This window comes from Equus quagga, chromosome 8 (assembly GCF_021613505.1).
Source record: "Equus quagga isolate Etosha38 chromosome 8, UCLA_HA_Equagga_1.0, whole genome shotgun sequence".
NCBI classification, from domain to species: domain Eukaryota; kingdom Metazoa; phylum Chordata; class Mammalia; order Perissodactyla; family Equidae; genus Equus; species Equus quagga.
Genome location: NC_060274.1, coordinates 35,910,599 through 35,929,654, shown reverse-complemented (window position 1 = coordinate 35,929,654; position 19,056 = coordinate 35,910,599). Strand labels below are relative to the sequence as shown.

Here is a 19,056-nt window from a genome sequence, read left to right as displayed (position 1 = left end):
AGATACCATTTCACACCCATCAGTTTGGCAAAACATTTAAAGTCTGATCAACACCAGATTTCAGACCCTGTGATGGGCCAGAGAATTGGGTGCTCTGCTCCAGGGGCAGAGGGCCTAGAGAGTCTGGACGCATCTCCTTGATGGAAGAGTGGCAGATGTCTGCTAGTCTGTAGTTTATCTTTTAATTCCTCATTTATGGTATTTTCAGTGGTTCAGAAGTTTTTTTTATTTGAATGCAGTAAATCTGTATCAATCTTCTCATTTATGGTTTGTATTTTTTATGTCTTCTGAGGAAAAAGTTTTTTGCTCCTTCAAAGTCATAGAGGTGTCTTTCTGCGTTTTCTTCCAAAGGTTTTCCTTTTTACATTTAAGTCTTCATTCTTCCTCAAGAAAAAAATCCTCACTGTGCTGTGAGGAGAAGGATCTATTCCTTGATAGCGTGATGGCGTCTGAAGTTCTTGTCTTGACAGAAAAAAAATTACACAGAAACTTTGCAACCTCCCAAACATACTGATTCCCCATTTTCTTTTCCTAGTCTCACTTCAGGCCCTGACTCGGTTGCATTACTGGAAATCTGGCTACCCTAGAAAGGATGCAGAAAAGGTGCTGAGGGGATGATTGGAGATGAAGGCTAACGGGGCAATCATACCCAGCAGAGGGGTGGCTGGCCAGGGTCTGGAGTTGGCAGGTTGTGGTCATGAGGTGGCAGTTGGGCTGTGTGGCACTGTGGCTGCCAGCCAGGCTCAGGGTCAGACTCCTGGCTTCCAGCCCTTGCCCCACATTCATTCGTTTGAGCAATTACTTAACCTCTCTTTCCGTTTGTCTGTAAAATGTAGAGCAGAGTCGCATCCCTGGTTGATGTGATTATTTTGAGGATTATGTAAGATATGCATGTAAAACGTGTAGCACAAGGCTCAGTTAGCCATCATGAGGGAGGGACTCAAGCCAAGAGTCGGACTGCAGATGTTTACAACACTTCCTGCAGGAGAGCTGTTATTTTTTAATTCAGTTATATGGTTGGCTTAACAGTTGTCCTGACAGTGTCCAGGGGAGGCAAAATTAGAAGGGAAGGAGGCAGGAAGGAAAAAGGAGAAAGAAGGGAAGGAGAAAGAGCAAATTCCTCGACATACCCACTCTTTCCAAGTGGTTTTGCTGTCTGCTCCGTCAGATCCTTTGTTTATTTGGGAATGGGTGTCTTTTATCACATGGCATGAACAGGTTTCTCTCTTTGGACTTTTAAGAACATACTTGCTTATGTAACTGGGCTCGGTGAAGTGGTTCCTGGGGAGGTCTTGTGAGTTGACTCCAGGAAAAACTTCTTAGTGTGGGCACTTTGCAACTTGGTTTACAAGATGCCTCTTTTGAGAACCATTGAGAGATGACAATCTGCTTGGGAAATGACTTACTGGGGAAGTGATAAAGCACTGTTTTTACACTGGAGAGCATCATAGCAGTAATTTCTGTGGTGACAGTACAGCTGAACTGATGAAGTTTTAAATGCTCTTCATCTTATGTCTGAAAAATGAGGTAGGCATTTTCTACTTGATTAATGACTTGGTCTCAGTTATTTAAACTATTAGTGCTGCCCTTGTTACAAGTGATTTTCTTTCCAACCTGTGGACACACAAAGGCTTTACTTTCTCAAATGTTTTTAGATAAATAGAATGCATTAGCATTGCTGCTGCTGCTAAGTTACAAATGAAAGCAAGAAAAAATAAGGAGGAACATCTGTAACACATTTGTCCTCCATCATTGATGGTATCATTAACTTGCACATTGAGACATTAAGCAGGGACGTCTGTGGGCCCTGGTGAGGTGCTCACATCACTCTGCGGTCATCATGGAGTTGGGCTGTGTTTGGCTTACTCGAGCTGCTTCTCTTGATGAAGTTTGTCCTCACAGGGGTGGCGTAGCAGATGCTTAAAATTTGGACAGTCTAAGGGGTAGCCCTCTAAGACTTAATTTTGAAAAACAGCAATATGCTTATTATTCCTTTTCTAGTTATATGGTCTCAGGGGCGACGACCTCATTTCTGTTGCCTTAACTCTTAGAGAAAAAAATTTATTATATGCCCTAGGGCAGTGTTCTCTGGGAAAAAAAAGAAGAATTTTGTTTTCTGGAATTGTAGTGTTAGAACCTTGTAGGCTAGGAGTCTTGGGGGCATGGCCACCTGCAGAGGGCGCCATATTCACGGTGCCCACCTTTTAGCCGAACATGTCTGGCTGTTGAAACATCAGTGTTTGTTTCTATGCTACATTTTTATTTGAAATAATTTAGGCCAGTTGGGCTGTGTGTTGTGAGTTACCATAGGGACAGAAGAGCCTGCCCTGCGCCTGCTCTGCTGAGGCCTGGCTCCCTGGGCTGACAGCACTAACCGTGCCCAAAAAGGTCTTGTCTTTTCCTTAGACCATGTACTGTATCTTTTGTAAGTCCTTTCTCTTTATCAGGGGAGTCTAGTAGGCCAGACAAGGTCAGGTACCTTTTTGAATCTAAATACTGTAGCCAGGAAAAAGCCAGTGTTTGCCAAGCTACACAGACGAGGCTTTTCCAGGCCCCTGGTGGATATCATCCCTTCAGAAGGCCCTGTGCTCTCTTGCTCATCAGTCTTCACTTCCGTCTCTGTGATGCTTATCCTCCATCATATCCCTCCATATCCCCCAGATTCTTCTCTCAGCTCGCTCTTTCCTTGCTCGTTCTTTTTATTGCCACCACCCTTGTTCAAGTCTTTATTGAATCTCACCTGGGTTATTGCAATGAAACCCCACTGATCTGCGCCTCATGTCCCTCCTGATCCATCCTTCACACAGCTGCCCAAGTCATCTTCCCGAAGGAGCACTGGGATTTGCTGCTCCCCCACTGAAAGCGCTCGCGCCTCCTTGATGCTGTGGAATAAAGCCGAGCTCCTCTCTGCGGCCCTCAGGGCTGCCGCTGTGTGGGCTACGGTATTCTCCCACACTGTGGGCTGCACTCTCTCTAGACTTTGTCCTTTGGCTTGTGCTGGAATGTACTTTCCTATCATTACCTTTGGAAATGCTCAGTGGCCCACCTTCTTTTTGACACCTTCCTTGATGGCCCCACATGAAAGTACGTATGTCACATTCAGTGATTGCTTCTTATTCCTTCAGCAGACATTCTGTAAGGATATGCATGGGATGTAAAGAATAACATGACACAGCCCCTGTTCTCAGGTCGAACCAGTTGTGGAGCTGGTCATATAAACAATGATCTGTAATATACTGTGTTAAATTGTCAAATAGAAGTGTTGCCAAGTGCTGGGATCCCAGACTCTGTGTACACAAACACCTTGAAGGCAGGCCTTGTCTGTCTATTTTTTTGTTTAATCCTCTTTATATCATGTAGAGTTTTTGTTAATATTAGTTGCTCTTTTGTTTAATGCACTTATTAGTAAATTTTTCTTCTGTACTATTCTCTTTTGATACTGCAGTGGTTTTGTATTTCTCTAGTGACTGCTTTCCTTTTCTATCACTCTTTCCTTTGTATCTTTGATAAGCAAGGACAATATTTACTTAGTTTAAAAACAAATAGTTTTTATCATACTTCACACATTATATTTCACCATTTTGAAAACTCAATTGTATTTCTTTTCAGATCATTTATATATGGAACAAATTTTTATTCTTTTAACAATGTTTTCTAGTAAAACAGATGGTTTTACAATGGCATCACAACCCAGCACAGTGTCTGCTCACTGGCAGGTGCTCAGCAATTCTTCCAATACAGAAACTACAAAGAAACTTTGCTGGCTCCTTATGCTGTTGCTTAGACTGACTTATTTACAAGTTCCTATAAAAGTTTTGCTCACTCCCCTGCCACATTTAGTATTGTAGACAGCCATCCAAGGCATCACAGGTCGACTTCTCTAAGTATCTCCTCTGAACTGTTAAGCAGGTGGGGCGAATGAGCTCTGACTCCGATTCGCTCTTCATCCCTCTCTCTGCAGAGGACAGCTGCAGGTTTGTAGCATCCGCTGAAGGTCACCGTCTTAAACATGGACAGTGTTTCGGTGATTTGCAAGCCTCATAAGGACAAGGACCACATTTACCGTGTTCACCATGTGCACAGTCCCTGGCGTGCAAATAAATGAGGAAATGTGGACCAAAGCCCGGTTTTACCTTTTATTGAAGCGATGTTTCAGTCGGTGCCTAGCCTGTGAATAACTGTCTTTGGGTACGTGCTATGTGCGAGCCAGCTTCCTACCATTGTCCGCGGGATGTGGCAGGCACAGGCAGAAGATGAAGTTTAACAAAAAGAAAACAGCTCTAGGAATCAGCGGTATGCCAGCTTCTTAGGAGGCAATCCTCTGCAAATCCTCCCTGTGCTTTTAAAGGTTGTTAGGATTTAGAAAACGAACACCTACGTAGTAAGGCTTCCACAGGCTCAAGGCCGTTCCATGCCCCCTGCCTCTTGGAGGTTGTGCTATCCTGGTGGGTGCAGCAGTGAGGTGAATGCCTGAGCCTCTCACTGGTCTGCTGCGTGCAGGGGCTGTGGGTCTCAGGGGCTGGGCAGAGACAGCAGCCTGGGGTTGGAGGGGTCAGGTGAGGGTGCAAACGGTCCTTGTATGTTTATAGCATCCAAGTCACACACAATGTGCTCTTATGGGGGAGTGGTTAAAAGCTCTTGATTAGAGGATACTTTTAAACATTAAGGTATTTAGGAATGTTTTAATGAATAACAAAGACTGATTTATAAGCATTCTTATAAATGCAGAAAATTTAAGCTCAAGGGTTAACTTAAAACAGTGATGACAGTGAATAAACAAAATTACTTTATTTTCTTTCCAAATAAGGGGACTCTTCGTTAAAACTTCTTTCCATTGTTTTCTTTCCTGGATGATTTTTATTTCTTTTCAATTATTTTCAAGATATTAGTTAGAGGCAAGGACATTCATTTTGTAATAGGGTAATTTCATTTTTTTGATCTTTAGAATGGAAGTTAAATTTAAGTGGCTAGAGATACTTAAATTTATTTTTTTCTATCAAACAGTATTCTTGTGGACGTTCTAGATTACTTATTAAGGCTATCTGGAGATACTTGTAGACAGTGTTCTCTGTACCTTAAAGTAATCATTTTATATTTACTCACATTAGCCTTGCAGTATCAAGGGAAAGCTATGATAAGCCATAAAGCTCCTTGAGTAGCTATGGCTAGTTTGAAATCATTTTGAGGGGAATCATTTGTAGTTCAGTAGATTATGACATCTGGGGAGTCGTTTTGAGCTCCTGTATTAGGAATGCAACAGATATCACCTCAAGTAATAGACATGTAATTGTTTCCTATTATTAAAATGGCACTGGTATGCTCAATATTTTAACATAGAAGTTATTCAAATAAATACTTTTCACTTAGAAATCAACTTTGCTTATATAAATAGGTTAGTACTTTTCGAATATTCGAATTATTTTTTCAAGCTTCATTGAGGTTTAATTGACAAATAATGTTATGTAAGTTTAAGATATGCAGTGTAATGATTTGATACGTGTACGTATTTCGAAACATTTACCACAATAAGATTAGTTAACACATCTTCACCTCACATAATTATCATTTTGATGTTGTTATGGTGAGAACACTAAACCTCTGTTCTCATAGCAACTGTCAAGTATACGATACAGTATTATTAACTATAGTCACTATGCTATACTTCAGGTCCCCTGATCTTCCTAATCTTATAACTGAAAATTTGTACACTTTGATCAGTATCTCGCCATTTTCTTACCCCCGGTCCCTGCAACCACCATTTTACTCTGTTTCTAGAGTTGGATATTTTTAGATTCCCCATATAAGTGAGTCATACAGTATCTGTCTTTCTCTAATTTATTTCCCTTAGCATAATGCCCTCAAGGTCCATGTATGTTGTTGTAAATGGCAAGATTTCCTTCTTTTTATGGCTGTATAATATTCCATATATATACACCACATTTTTTTATCCATTTATCTGTCAGTGGATGCTTAGGTCTTTTCCCTTACTTGGCTGTTGTGAATAATGCTGCTGTGAACATGGGGGTGCAGATGTCTCTTTGAGATCCTGATTTCATTTCCTTTGAATATACGCCCAGAAGTGAGATTGCTGGATCATATGGTAGTTCTAATTTTAAGTTTTTGAAGAATCTTTATGCTGTTTTCCATAGTGGCTGAACCAATTTACACTTCCATCTAGGGTGCAACAGGGTTCCCTTTTCTCCATATCTTTGTCAGCATTTGTTATCTCTTATCTTTTTGGTAATAGCCATCCTAACAGGTGCGAGGTGGTACCTCCTGGTGTGGTTTTGATTTGCATTTCCCTGATGACTAGTGATGTTGAGCACCTTTTCATGTACCTGTTAACCATCTGTATATCTTCTTTGGAGAAATGTCTATTCAAGTCCTATGCCCATTTTTAAATTGGATGGTTTGTTTTCTTGCTATTTTGAGTTGTATGAATTCCTTACATAGTTTAGATATTAACTCCTTGTCAGATATATGGTTTGCAGATACTTTCTCCCATTCTTTAGGCTGCCTTTTCATTTTGTTGATCGTTTCTTTTGCTGTGCAGAGGCTTTTTAGTTTGATGTAATCCCTGCTTGTTGAATTTTGGTTTTGTAACTTGTGCCTCTGGTGTCATATCCAAAAGACCATTGTCAAGACCCATGTCAAAGAGCCTTCCTCCTATGTTTTCTTCTAGGAGTTTTACAGTTTCAGATTTTACCTTTAATTCCTTAATCTATTTTGAGTTAATTTTTGCAAGTGGTGTAAGATAGAGGTCCAATTTCATTATTTTTACATGTGAATGTCCACCATTTATTAAGGAGACTATCCTTTCCCTTATGAGTATTTTTGGCTCCCTTGTCAAATACTACTAGACCATGTATGCATGAGTTTATTTCTGGGCTCTTGGTTCTGTTCCATTGGTCTATGTGTCTGTTTTTATGTCAGTACCTTACTGTTTTGAGTACTCTAGCCTTGTAATATAGTTTGAAATCAGGATATGTGATGCCTCCAGCTTTTTCTTTCTCAAGATTGCTTTGGCTATTTGTAGTCTTTTGTGGTTCCATACGAATTTTAGGAATGTCTTTTCTGTTTCTCTGAAAAGGAATATACTTTTAAAAGTGTAAATTTAGTAATAGATGATCCCTAGTTGTTTGTGGAATAAAGGATATTTCAGCCACATTGTCATGCAAAATTTTAAATGTAACTTGTCTGCAGCCATGCCACATTTCACCACTACCCCTTCTGTTTATTCAGAGTAGAAAAATAAATGATTTTGCAGCTTTTTAAATTTCCTGATTATTTCTCAAGTTGGAGTGAATTGCTGCTGATAACGAACGCATTTTCCCTCCATCTGCAGAAACAGCAGCTTCTGTTAAAAGCTGGATTATCACTTCAAGAACCTCAAATTAATGTAGTTATTAAATCTTAGAGAGGCAGGTTTGTCTTCAAAACCTCCTAAGAGGACACATTTCTTGTATATTCATTTTAACTACAAAATAGATTATAGTTGGGGAAATGATTGCCATGTTTAGACTGTCTGCCCTTCTTCAGCTATTGAAGCCTGATATTGAGTATTGAAAACTTTGGGTCCCAGAAGAGCAGGGTATGCTAGAAGTTGACTCTTTCCATTGAACTTCTTTTGAGGCTTTACCATTCTTTAAAAGTTTTCCTATTTTTAGGAAAATAACATGTTAACAAAATTCTGTTTCTGTTTTTGTCTACTTTGCTCTTAATTATTTGTCTTTTTACAGAGCGTTTATTTATTTATTTTAACCTGTTTTCTAGCTCAGAGCCTCAGGCTCTGAAAGACTGGGGTTCACGTTCTTTTGGCAGCTTTGAGCTCTTCTGTGCCAGCTGCTGGATTTTCTGCTCTCTAGGAGCTCAAGTTAAGTGCCAGGAGCAGGTCACAAAATGAGTTCTTATTCTGAAACAGGTGTGCTCTGATGGAAAGTGATGTTGGAACACTTCAGAGGGGTATCTTGTCCAGCAGAAAGGAGGTGAGGCGTCTTCTGAGAGGAGTGGGTGTTCATTATCTGCCCTTGGGGTGAAAACATTGTATAGCTTTACTGTTTAAATGAAGGTCATCATCTCTTCTCACTTTCAAGTAAAAAGTCAGCAAACTAGTTTCCTGGTGATTAATATGATATTTCTATTTACTCATGGTAACTGAAATGTCTAGTCTCTTAATTTTTGTCTGCGTCATTTTAAATTTAGTGTTGACTTTTGCACTATTTTGTTTTAATCCTTAATCCATTTTTCATTATATGTTTATTAATCATTGTTTTTATCTTTTTTGTTGTTGAAGATTTTTACATCTTCATTTATTTAACATTTATTATATATCCAGAATCTAATATTGCTTTGAAGTCAGACTAGGAGTATATTCTTCATCTTTTCTTGTAGGATTTTTTTCAATCTCTTCCCCTAGTATTTGTCATGCTTGTTTACTTGAGATTTAATGTTTTTGGTGTGGCTTTTTCCCCCCATTTTCTTAAGTATTCACCCAAACAATATGCAATGGGTTCATGTTTTCTTAGCCTTTTTTGGAATTGGTGTGCTGGGTAAAAATGAGGTATTTAGCTTTTGCCACAGGACCATAAATAACAGAAAAAGGCTTTTCTTCAACAGTGTTTATATGTGATAAGTTCAGCAATGGAGAATGTGCTTGTCACTGCTGAGGGAAGAGAAAGTTGGAAAGAAGCAGTGTTGAGCAGGGTCACAGAGTGACCTTGTCACAAAGTGGCGGAGTAAAGTAAGAATGAAAGAGTTCCCGTAGCGTCAGCCCCAGGAAGTTCTTGGTGGCCTTAGGGAGAGCAGTTACCAATGGAGGCTTGGGAACCAGCCAGTTGCTGTGGTGTTCGAGAGTGACTGGCTGGCGTTTTTACATCTTCCTCTCTTTTTACCGAGCCCACACTTTGAGACTTCCAAGAAAGCTTCACAGAAGTTCTCCAACTTCAAGATTACCTGTTGATAAATTTATTCCCCATCTTGAGTCAAAGGAAGGTTAAATGCGAACCTTGAGATGAAATCTTTAGAGCAACTGAGAAGGTTTGAGTTTATAGTTAAAGGTTAGGCCTTTCTGGCGATAGAGTAAGTCAGTGAGAAAGTAAATATTTCTTTTATTTAATTTTGTTTTGTAGATTTGTAGAAAACCCACCATTAGGTGTATTTTTCAGAGGCTTAATAAGTCCACATGGAGGTCTTGCTTACCTCAGGGTGCATCATCAGGGGAGAGTGAAATAAGCAGTAAAATGAGCTTTTCCCAAGTCTGAAAGAACAATTGTTGCTTCTCACACGTGTAATGCAGGGGCAGCCTGCTTGCTGACGGTGACCACAGAGCAGGATGCTGCAGAGGTGGTCGTGTGGGTGTTGGGATGGCTAACCGGTGAATCTCTGAGAGAACAAAGATGAGATCCCATCTCTGGTTCTTATTCATTCCACCCTGGTCCACGGGGATGCAGCATTTGTGAGGGAATCAATTATCCATTTGTTAGTCAGGGGAGCCTTACACATTATACATTAGCAGATTGATTTCTTAGGTTCACTGTTGGGGGACCAATAGCTGAAGGTGGGATGATGAGGAGTGTCAGGGGAAAAGGAGTTGCCACAAAGAACACCATTAAAAGCAGCTTTCGAAATGACTGTGAATTTATTCCTAATTGAAGAGCTGACATAATCCATACTAAGTGTATTTATTTCAAGCGTTTTACATTAGGTCATTGATTATCACATGAGGTGTACATGTTGGTAATTTTGCCTTTTCTTTAAATTTAAGAACTTGAGGCCACCTGTGGTGGACTTGGACTTAGAAGGTATGTGCTGGTCCTCGCCCCCTCCTGTTTACTCGTGCTTCTTTTTTTGTTCCATTAAGGAAATATTTTTGTATGTTCTATAGTGTCGGCTTGACATTATTGATTTTTGAACAAACTCACTTATATTTGTCTGGAATTCCAAACATGTCTCCATTAGGAATAAAATTGTAGCTAATGGAAAATACAGCTGAGGCCATTTTTCTCTGGTTCCTTACCCTTATCTACATCTACTCCAGTATCCCATCTTTGCAAACACACTCCCTCAATTATATGTCTGAAACAGGCAATTGGAAAAATCAGTCTTGAAGAAAGACAGAATCTTGCACTCCGGTTTCTCTCCTGTACCCTTTCTCTTTTTCCCATTTTTTCTTGTTGTTGTTTGTTTCTAGTAAATAGAAGGATAGTTACATGAAAGGCATTTGTCCCTATTTCTGAGAGGAAGGATTTTTACCTTTGACAGCTGTAATATTGAAATCCTGTTATTTATTAAATGTTACAGAACTATTATAGAAACTGATATGCATAATGATGATAACTCAATTATCACTCAAGATAAAAATATGTGCTGCGGGTCCCCAGAATGATGGCTGTAACAATCAAGATTAACTTCGGTTTCTCTTTGTTTTAAGACTAATGAATTTGCTACATAATCATGTAAATAATATTTATCTTTTGATTATAAACAAAATAAATATCTGTTGAAGAAAATTAGCAAACCTAAAAAGGGACAACCTAAACAATAATAATATCTCAGCACCCAGATATAACCAAGGCTGATATATTGGAGTATGTACTTCCAGTACGTATATTATGCACAAATACCTGTAAATATGGTAGTATTTATAAAGACCAGATTGTACTTACCCACAGCTACCAAGTGAGATTTGAGGGCGTCGTCCTCCAGACTGCCAAGCCGACTGAAGACTTCTGACACCAACTACAAGTTCTGGGGGTTCCCAAATCCACCCTCATGTTTGATAACTAGCTAAATGACTCGCAGAACTCACTGAATGCTGTTATACTCACAATTATGGTTTATTACAGGGAATACATACAAGTCAAAAACTCAGCCAGTGGAAGAGACACATAGGACAGAGCCTGAGATGGTACTAAAAGTGAAGCCTCCATAGTTCTCTGAACGTTTTATCCTCCTGGCATAGATGGTCAACCAGGGAAGCCCCCTTGGTGTTCAGGGTTCTTACTGGGGCTCTAGTACATAGGCATGATTGCTTGCTTGATGGATTGTCCGCATGGTTGATCTCAGCTTCCAGGTTGACTGATACCCGGTGACCCAGAGCTCCTACTGTAAACCACAGCATTGGTCTTTCTGGCATGGCCAGCCCCCACCATAACACTATCAAGTGATGGGGCCCCGCCTTTAACAAAGACATACCTGTCAGGTGTGCAGGTGTGACATAGATTACCTCCCAGAAGCCCAGGGCAAAGCTCAGACCTTTCTTTAGGCAAGGCCAAATTCTTTCTACATAATACTTTTTTTTTTTAACTTAATTTGTTTTTTGTTTATGCTCTTAATTTTTATCATTTAGATTCCTTGCTTTTACAAATTTAGATAATTTCCATTTCTCAGTTTCTTTACAAAAGAAACCTGCTGTGAAAAGCATCTTTGCAAAATAGTCTTCTTACTTCTCCTCGGGAATAAAAGGCAATGCATATTTTAAAGAATTTTGATACGTGTTGGCAAATGATCCTTCGGAAAGTTTCTCCCAATGTGAATTCCTACCAGCAGTGTAAGAGGAGTGTCTATTTTGTGCTTTTGCCCAAACTCAGTTCTTAAAAAAATCTTTTCTGATTCCGTAGGCAAAAATATCTCATCGTTTTAGTTTTTGTGTTTTTGTTATTACTGAGGTTGACGCTTGTTCTTATTTGTCTACAATTTGTTCTATTTCTTTAGTGAGTTGACTTTTTATTTGGTTTGATTTACGCGAGTAAAAGAATCCAAGTTTCTTCAAAAACTAAAGAAAATTTAAAAATGTACAATAAGCTGCAAAGTTGTTTGCAGTGCACATGACAAGGGGTAAATATCCCTTATCTATAATAACCGCTCATGATTCCATTTTTAAATTTTGGAGACTCCAATAGCGAAACAGTCTCTTCCTCTGGATTCATGCTTAGAACTTAAAGATTTTGGTTTTTACTGATGTATTTACTAACTTTTCTCTTGAATTCTATTTGAAGTGACCCAAGAAATAGAAAATATTTGTATTCTCACCTTAAAATAGGTAAGGGAAGGAGGTAGTAATGAATATGTGCTAAATACCTCATCTTCCAAATGAGTCAGTTAATGCAAGTGTGTTGATTTCATGGGAGATGTAATTCATATATAACTTAATAATTTAAAGATAATCACTGAGATAAAAATAGAATGAGCAACATCTAAATCCTTCCTAGATAGACAAGAGAAACAATTTGAGTAATATGGCAAAAGAATAATAATGAAATGGGGAAATATAATTCTAAAAAGTATAAAATAATGTAGCAATTAAGATAACACTAAATGGGCTAGGTATTCTGTTACTAAAAGAAAAACAGCTGCAGTTTTGAAGAATATATATCCCACAAGATGATAGGGGTACAAAATACAGATGTGAGCAAAAATATACTATAAAAAGCCAAACGAAAATTAAGCACATTGACAATAAAAATGTGAGAAAAAGTAGAGTTTAAGGCAAAAGAGCATTAACCAGTAGAAGGCCTGTTATACTGATTATATTTAGGAGTCAAAAGGAAAATATAACTGTTGTACCCTTTGATGTGTCAAATTGTAGGGCATCTAATATCCAGACCAAAGTTTATTTGAAATTCAGGGGGAAATGGACAAAATTACAATTGTAGTGGGAAGTTTTTGAAACATATTCCTATCAGTCTTTGCTAGATCGTGAAGAAAAAAGTAAATGAGGCTGTGTTGAAATTAAATAGTATAAATAATGTGATTGAAAAAATATATTTTGAACCTCAAAATAGAGAATATAAATTATTTTGAAATTATATCTTAGGTTTCAAAGAGAAATCAGTAAATTTCTAAAAATGGACATTATAGAAATCACATTCTCTGAACTCCATTGTAGTCACACTAGAGTTTACTAATAACTAAATAAATAAGCAAATAACACTGTCACCATCCTTAGAAATGAAACAAAACAAAATGGTACTTTTCTCAAAGAGGAAATAATTATTGAATTACACATTATTTTCTGATCTCTGGTTTGTGGCCAATAATATACTCAAACGAAAGTGCAAGACGCTTTATTATTTTATGATTAACAAATGAGCAGTTACATGGGGCCGGCTCCGTGGCCAAGTGGTTAAGTTCGCATGCTCCACTGTGGCAGCCCAGGGTTCGGATCTTGCGCGCGGACATGGCACCACTCACCAGGCCACGTTGAGGCGGCATGCCACATCCCACAACTAGAAGGACGTACAACTAAGATATACAGCTGTGTACGGGGGGGGTTTGGGGAGATAAAGCAGAAAAAAAAAAATAGATTGGCAACAGTTGTTAGCCCAGGTGCCAATCTTTGAAGAAAAAAAGAAAAAATGAGCAGTTATAGCCAACAAGCAATATATTAATGTGAGGAAATTAGATTAAGGTCAACAAAATTATTCTCAGGCAAAAAAGGAAAAAATTAATATTGAATAAGAATAGAAATTAATAAATTAGAATACATTGAAAATACATGAAATTGATTAAAGTCTTGCTTCTATAAAAATACCAGTACAGCTGATAAACATCTGATAAGGAAGATCAAAGAAAAAAAGGAAATAAAATATTTGTATACCTGTAAGATACTGCTATATATATATTTCCATATTTGCAAATAGGAAATAGGAAAATTAATGGTACCTACCTCGTAGAATTGCTGTGAGGATTGAATGATATAATATGTATAAAACTCTTAGAATAGAGCCTGATGCATAATAAGCGTATAGTAAATGTTAACTTAGTAGTAGTACTACTGACTATTAGTAATAGTATTAATATTATTAGTAGTATTAAAATATTAAATGAACAAAAAGTAAAATACGAAATACTTTCATCACTAAGAATTTGAAATGCACTATTGTCTGAGAAAGTATAAATGACTAGAATAGAACTGGAACATTTGAGTAGCTTGACAGTCATGGGAGAAAACACAATCTAATAAATAACCCATTGAAAGTATTGATCCCAGACATTTTCATGCACAAGTTCTTTTTAACTCCATTTAAAAATTTTTAATGTTTTTATTGTGAAATGTAACTTTAAAAATTACCTAAAATGTGCAGTGAAACAAATAGTTACAAAACAAGTAATCATGTCACTACCATTGTCAAGAATATACCATGTGACCCCCCCTCCCCCACAGTTCCCTTCAAGGGACCCACTGTACTGACCTTTGTAGTAATAAGTGCTTTTCTTTTCTTTTTCATTTAATGCCCTCTATGTGTACCTGCTGTACACTACAGTATTATTTTGCCTATTTTTCTATGTTGTATAAGTGGAATTGTATCTTACATATTAGGAATAAGAAAAGGATGCTCGCTGTCGTTGCTATCCCAGAATAAAACAAAGTGCAAGACCACTAAGGGGAAAAGGGAAAAATTTAGGGGCATTAAAGAAGGCCCAATAAGTGGAGAAATGCCCCATAAAGGGTTAGAAGAATCAGTGTTATAAAGAGATCAAAGGAAAAGCTCCCAACATCTCACCATTAAATGAGATTGAGGAGTTTTTCTCCTAGTAAGCTAAGAGTTTTTACCATGAATGGGTGTTAAGTTTCATCAGATATTTTTTGCATCTATTGAGATGATCTTATGGTTTTCCTCTTTATTTTATTAATGCAGAAAATTATAATATATTGATTAATTTCCCTACCTTAAACCAGCCTCGTATTTCTGGAATAAACTTGGCTTTTCTATATATGCTGACTTTATTAATATTTTCCTTAGGATTTTTCCATTTCTGTTCATGAGATTTATTTGTACTTTTCTTTGTCTTAACATCCTTGTTGAGTTTTGTTATTGTAAGGTTATGCTGGCCTGGTAAATGAGTTGGGGAGCATTTTCTTTTTATTCTGTTCTCTGGAAGAATTTGTGTATGATTGGAATTTTTTATTCTTTGAACTGCCTCTCATGAAGTTAATATTCTAGTGAGTGAGCTTGACAGGAAATAAGATAAATAAGTAAAATACATAGTAAGATAGATGGTGGTAAGTGCTAAGGAGGAAGAAAATTCGGCAGTGAAGGAGTTATAAAATGTGTAGGTGAAATGTTGAAATTTTAGATTAGGAGCCAGAGAGTGTCACTGAGAAGATGACTGCCAGTGGAGAGCTGGCGGAAGAGCATTCCAGGCTCCGGGCAACACGTGCAAAGATGCAGGCAGGAGAAACAGCAAGAAGGTCCCAGAACAGATTACACAAGTTTTGACATGTATGTGGGAAGAAAATACACTTCTTATTGCAAGTTGTCGTAAGGAAGGCTCTTGTAAAGGAGGGTCGCATTCAGCATTGGGGCTGTTTTGTAGGCCTCAAACAGCACTGCCAATAGAACTTTCTGCAGTGATGAAAACGTTCTGTGCTCCGTGTGCTTTCTAATGCAGTAGCTGCTGGTCACATGTGGCTGGTGAACACTTGGCATGTGTTAGCGCAACCGAGGAACTGAATTTTTAATTTTGTTTAATTTTAGCTAATTTAGCTTTGCATATAAATGGTCACATGTGGATAGTATCATATTAGACAGGCTGGGAAACCTTGGCATTGATCAGGCTACATATGCCTATTAAATTGTAACTTGAGGTAGATTATAATCAAATGCCAATTAAATTACAATCCCCAGAAGTATGTGGGGTTTATATTTGGCAAGAGTAAAATGGGTGTTAAAATGTTTGGTGAACAAAAGATCAGCATAAGGAAAGTGTTAACAGAAGATATTCAGTGAGGAAAGCATTTACCCGTAGAATGTCGAAGCTGAGCGTTCGGACATCTCAGGCAGAAGTCCAGATACAATGGCTTCAGTGCTTTCCCAGCGCAGCTTCTGTTTTGCTCTTGCACATCCTCACCGCCCATCACAATATTCCCTTGCAGGACGCCTCTCCACTGCGCTCCAGCTCGGAGCCCTGGCTCTGCTCTTTCTCTGTTGCGATTCTCATCCACGGGCTACTTTTCATTCTCCTATCAAATGGATCAAACGTCTACCTTCCTTTCCTCTGTTCACATTCTGGGAACTTTAAGGAAGTAGCTTGGTTTTCATGGACTGCATTTCAGGAATGTTGCTTGTGTGGTGAGCAGGATGAGAAAGGATTCTGTGGCCAGCTGTGGCAACCTGGAGCACAGGACTCAGTCTCAGCAGCATCAGTCAGTGGGTGGCCTTTCCAAGACCTGGGAATCTTGGTCTGCCCTGACCTCTGCTTACCAGCTCTGAGATGTTTTCCATTGAGGAAGGACCCAGCATTCAGTTTTGTGTATTTCCATTTATTCTTATCAACAAGCCAAACTGTTTTAAGGAAAAAACTAATTTGCAAGCTCATGTCGTAATTGATGAAGGCTTACTTTTCATGGTTAGTTTGTCCCTGTCATGCTTTGTGTAAGATGGTTGGAAACTGTCATTATTTAAGAAGAAATAAAAAAGAAGAGTTTGCCATTTTTTAATGTTATCAACATTCACTGATTTTGACTTCTATTAGAAAATCCACCTGTATCAATATTTCAGGAAGTAAATAGTTGGCTACATAGAGAACTGGAAAGCTGTGAAAAATATTAAAAATATAGTTGTATATTTACTCTTTGAAAAATAAATCCAAAGTAGAAAGCCTGAGTTCGTCTTCACAGATTTTTAAATTTGAGATTGTTCCAAAAACTGGGGGATAAAGTTAGTCAATATCAGTAGACTTTGTAGATTCCCCCAAGAAAGTACTAAGCGTAAAATATAAATTAAAACTTGATTTAGTAATTTATGAGAGAAGAACAAATAGATTGGCTGGTGAACCAAACTATTCAACTAAAATTTTTATTTACATCCTGAGTTTTATTTTTTCTTTTGTTTATTTTGTTCTTCTAATGAATTTTGGATTTGATAGAATTTTAGGAGTGTGGAGTAAATAGAGCAGAACAAAAAGGCGTGTAACACGTAAGAAAAATAACATTTTAGCTGGGACTTCATGTATCTGAAAAAGATAATTTGGGGAAATCTCAGGTTCCTGGGCTTATTATAGGTCTGGAAACAAAGCTATGTTTTACTATTGTCATTTGCAAAAACAAAATATGTCTTAGACTCATGCATCTAAGCTGATAGACAGCTTGTATCAGTTAAATTTTACAAACAGCCAAGGCATTTGATTGTTGATATATATTTTCCTAAAGTTTTCCTTTTTTTTTTTTTTAATAGAGTCCTGTGAAGATAAATCAGATTAGCCTGGATGAAAGTGGAGAACACATGGGCGTCTGTTCAGAGGATGGCAAGGTATGGTGCCGATGGGCTCACGTGGAAAGTGCTACTCCGGCACTAAGGGCTGATTTTACTCAGCTGCAGGTGCTCGGAAAAGCACTCTGCTTGCGGTGTACCTGCATTAGGAGACCCTTGATCATTCTTTTTGGGTATTGGACTTGCTTCCGATTGCTCATAATTAAAGGAAAATATATTTTGCACAAATGTGCCTTAGGAAAAGTAATTACAAGAATGTCAATAGTGTAACTAGTATTAAGCTGATTAACAGCTGTGGCAGGGGGACGTGTCACCTTAATCATTACTGCTGTGCCACTTATACTTCAGTGACTAGTCTGCAGTTCCTGCAAGACAGTAGTTTAATGCCTTTCTGCCATAAATCCACAAAATTGGATTTTGTGGGCATGATTTCTGTGGGCTGGTGGTTTTCATTTTCACACACAAGTTATGAATGTTTCTCTTGAATTATAGAATCTTTTGATAAGCAATCATAGTTTATCAGAAGAATAAAGTGTCTTACAATGGGCACATTAAATAAATGTAAAATCAATATATGTACAGTTTTCTAAAAACCTGGCACCACTTCCCCGACCACGGACATCCATCATTTGTGCAGTGTATAACGAACAGTTATCAGGGCTTCTTGCCGATGTTGAGCTGTGACATTTAGTGGTTGTGGTGATTGATTTTCCACTTATAAGAATGTCTTTTTTGTTTTTCAGTCGATGAAAGTCTTATCTAATGTTGGTTTGCAATGATAAAATTCTAATGCACAGTGTGTTTAAGCTACTTTACTAAAATAACAGTTTAAGAAGAGAGTGCATTAAGAATCATTGCAGAGCCTTACATATTCCTGACTGAACAGAGCAGATTTCCTAATCCAATTTTATTTTTTTTACATGATCTAAATTCAATGGGCCATTAGGACGAGTAAATTAAAAACAATGTATTCAGTGTAAAAGATTTATACCCATTTAATCTGTTAACAAAAGAAAAATGAAGTCCTCTTGACATAGAAGAGCGCATTTTTATGTATCTAAGCATACTGTTGCCCGGAGAGTCTTTTGAAACAGTAATTGGAACACTCGTGCTCTTCAAAAAGCACTGTCGCGTTTCACAGTACTTTCTGAAATTCTGAGATGAACCAGACTGTCAAAGAGAGGTGAGGGAGGAGTTGCGATGTGCAGAAATCAGAAGAATTATCCAAACTGTTGAGACAGTTTTGTGTTCATGTATTTGTAAAGAAAGATCTCCTTTCTTTTGTTTTCTTCAAGACGAGGAATTTCTTACGGGCCGATACCAATTTAATTGAACTAATTTGTTAAAAGAGAATATTCATTTTTTGAGCTGGAAAAGAATTTTTACTAGGCTACTTTTTCTAGAAATTTTCAGAGCTTTAAATGTTGAAGACTTATCATTTGATGTGGCAAAGTGGCATATTTTAACTACTATGTCTGGTGGATGGATAACGAGACGCCCCTCGGATATCTCCTGGTACACTTCTTGGCAAATACCTGGTTTTTCCTATTTTAGCCAGGTTTATAACTGCCATATTTTGGTGTAGACCTGTGGTACACTTTTAAGAATGGTTTTCTCATATGTTTTATTAACATTGATAGAATAGAAAATAGATCTTTCAGTGCCCATATTTGTGTAAGCTAGTCCTTAACCCTGGGTTAGTCACTAGTAGGAAAAGTGAGTAGCTAGTATAGAATGATCTGGTAAAGTGGTTAGTGATGTAAAAACATAAAGATTATTACAGAGATAGACTCCAGATATCTAGATTGAATGCATCTTTAAATGGCTGTTGTGATTTTTCTTT

At 37.8% G+C, this 19,056-nt stretch overlaps 1 protein-coding gene across 1 annotated transcript in view; it reads left to right on the top strand.

Annotated features, from left to right (window-relative positions):
* VPS41 (VPS41 subunit of HOPS complex) overlaps positions 1-19,056 on the top strand; it is a 177,852-nt gene that overhangs the window by 53,108 nt on the left and 105,688 nt on the right. The window contains exon 5 of the mRNA XM_046669630.1: positions 17,178-17,252. Coding sequence (XP_046525586.1) covers positions 17,178-17,252 — 75 coding nt within the window. The remainder of the gene's footprint in view (positions 1-17,177; positions 17,253-19,056) is intronic.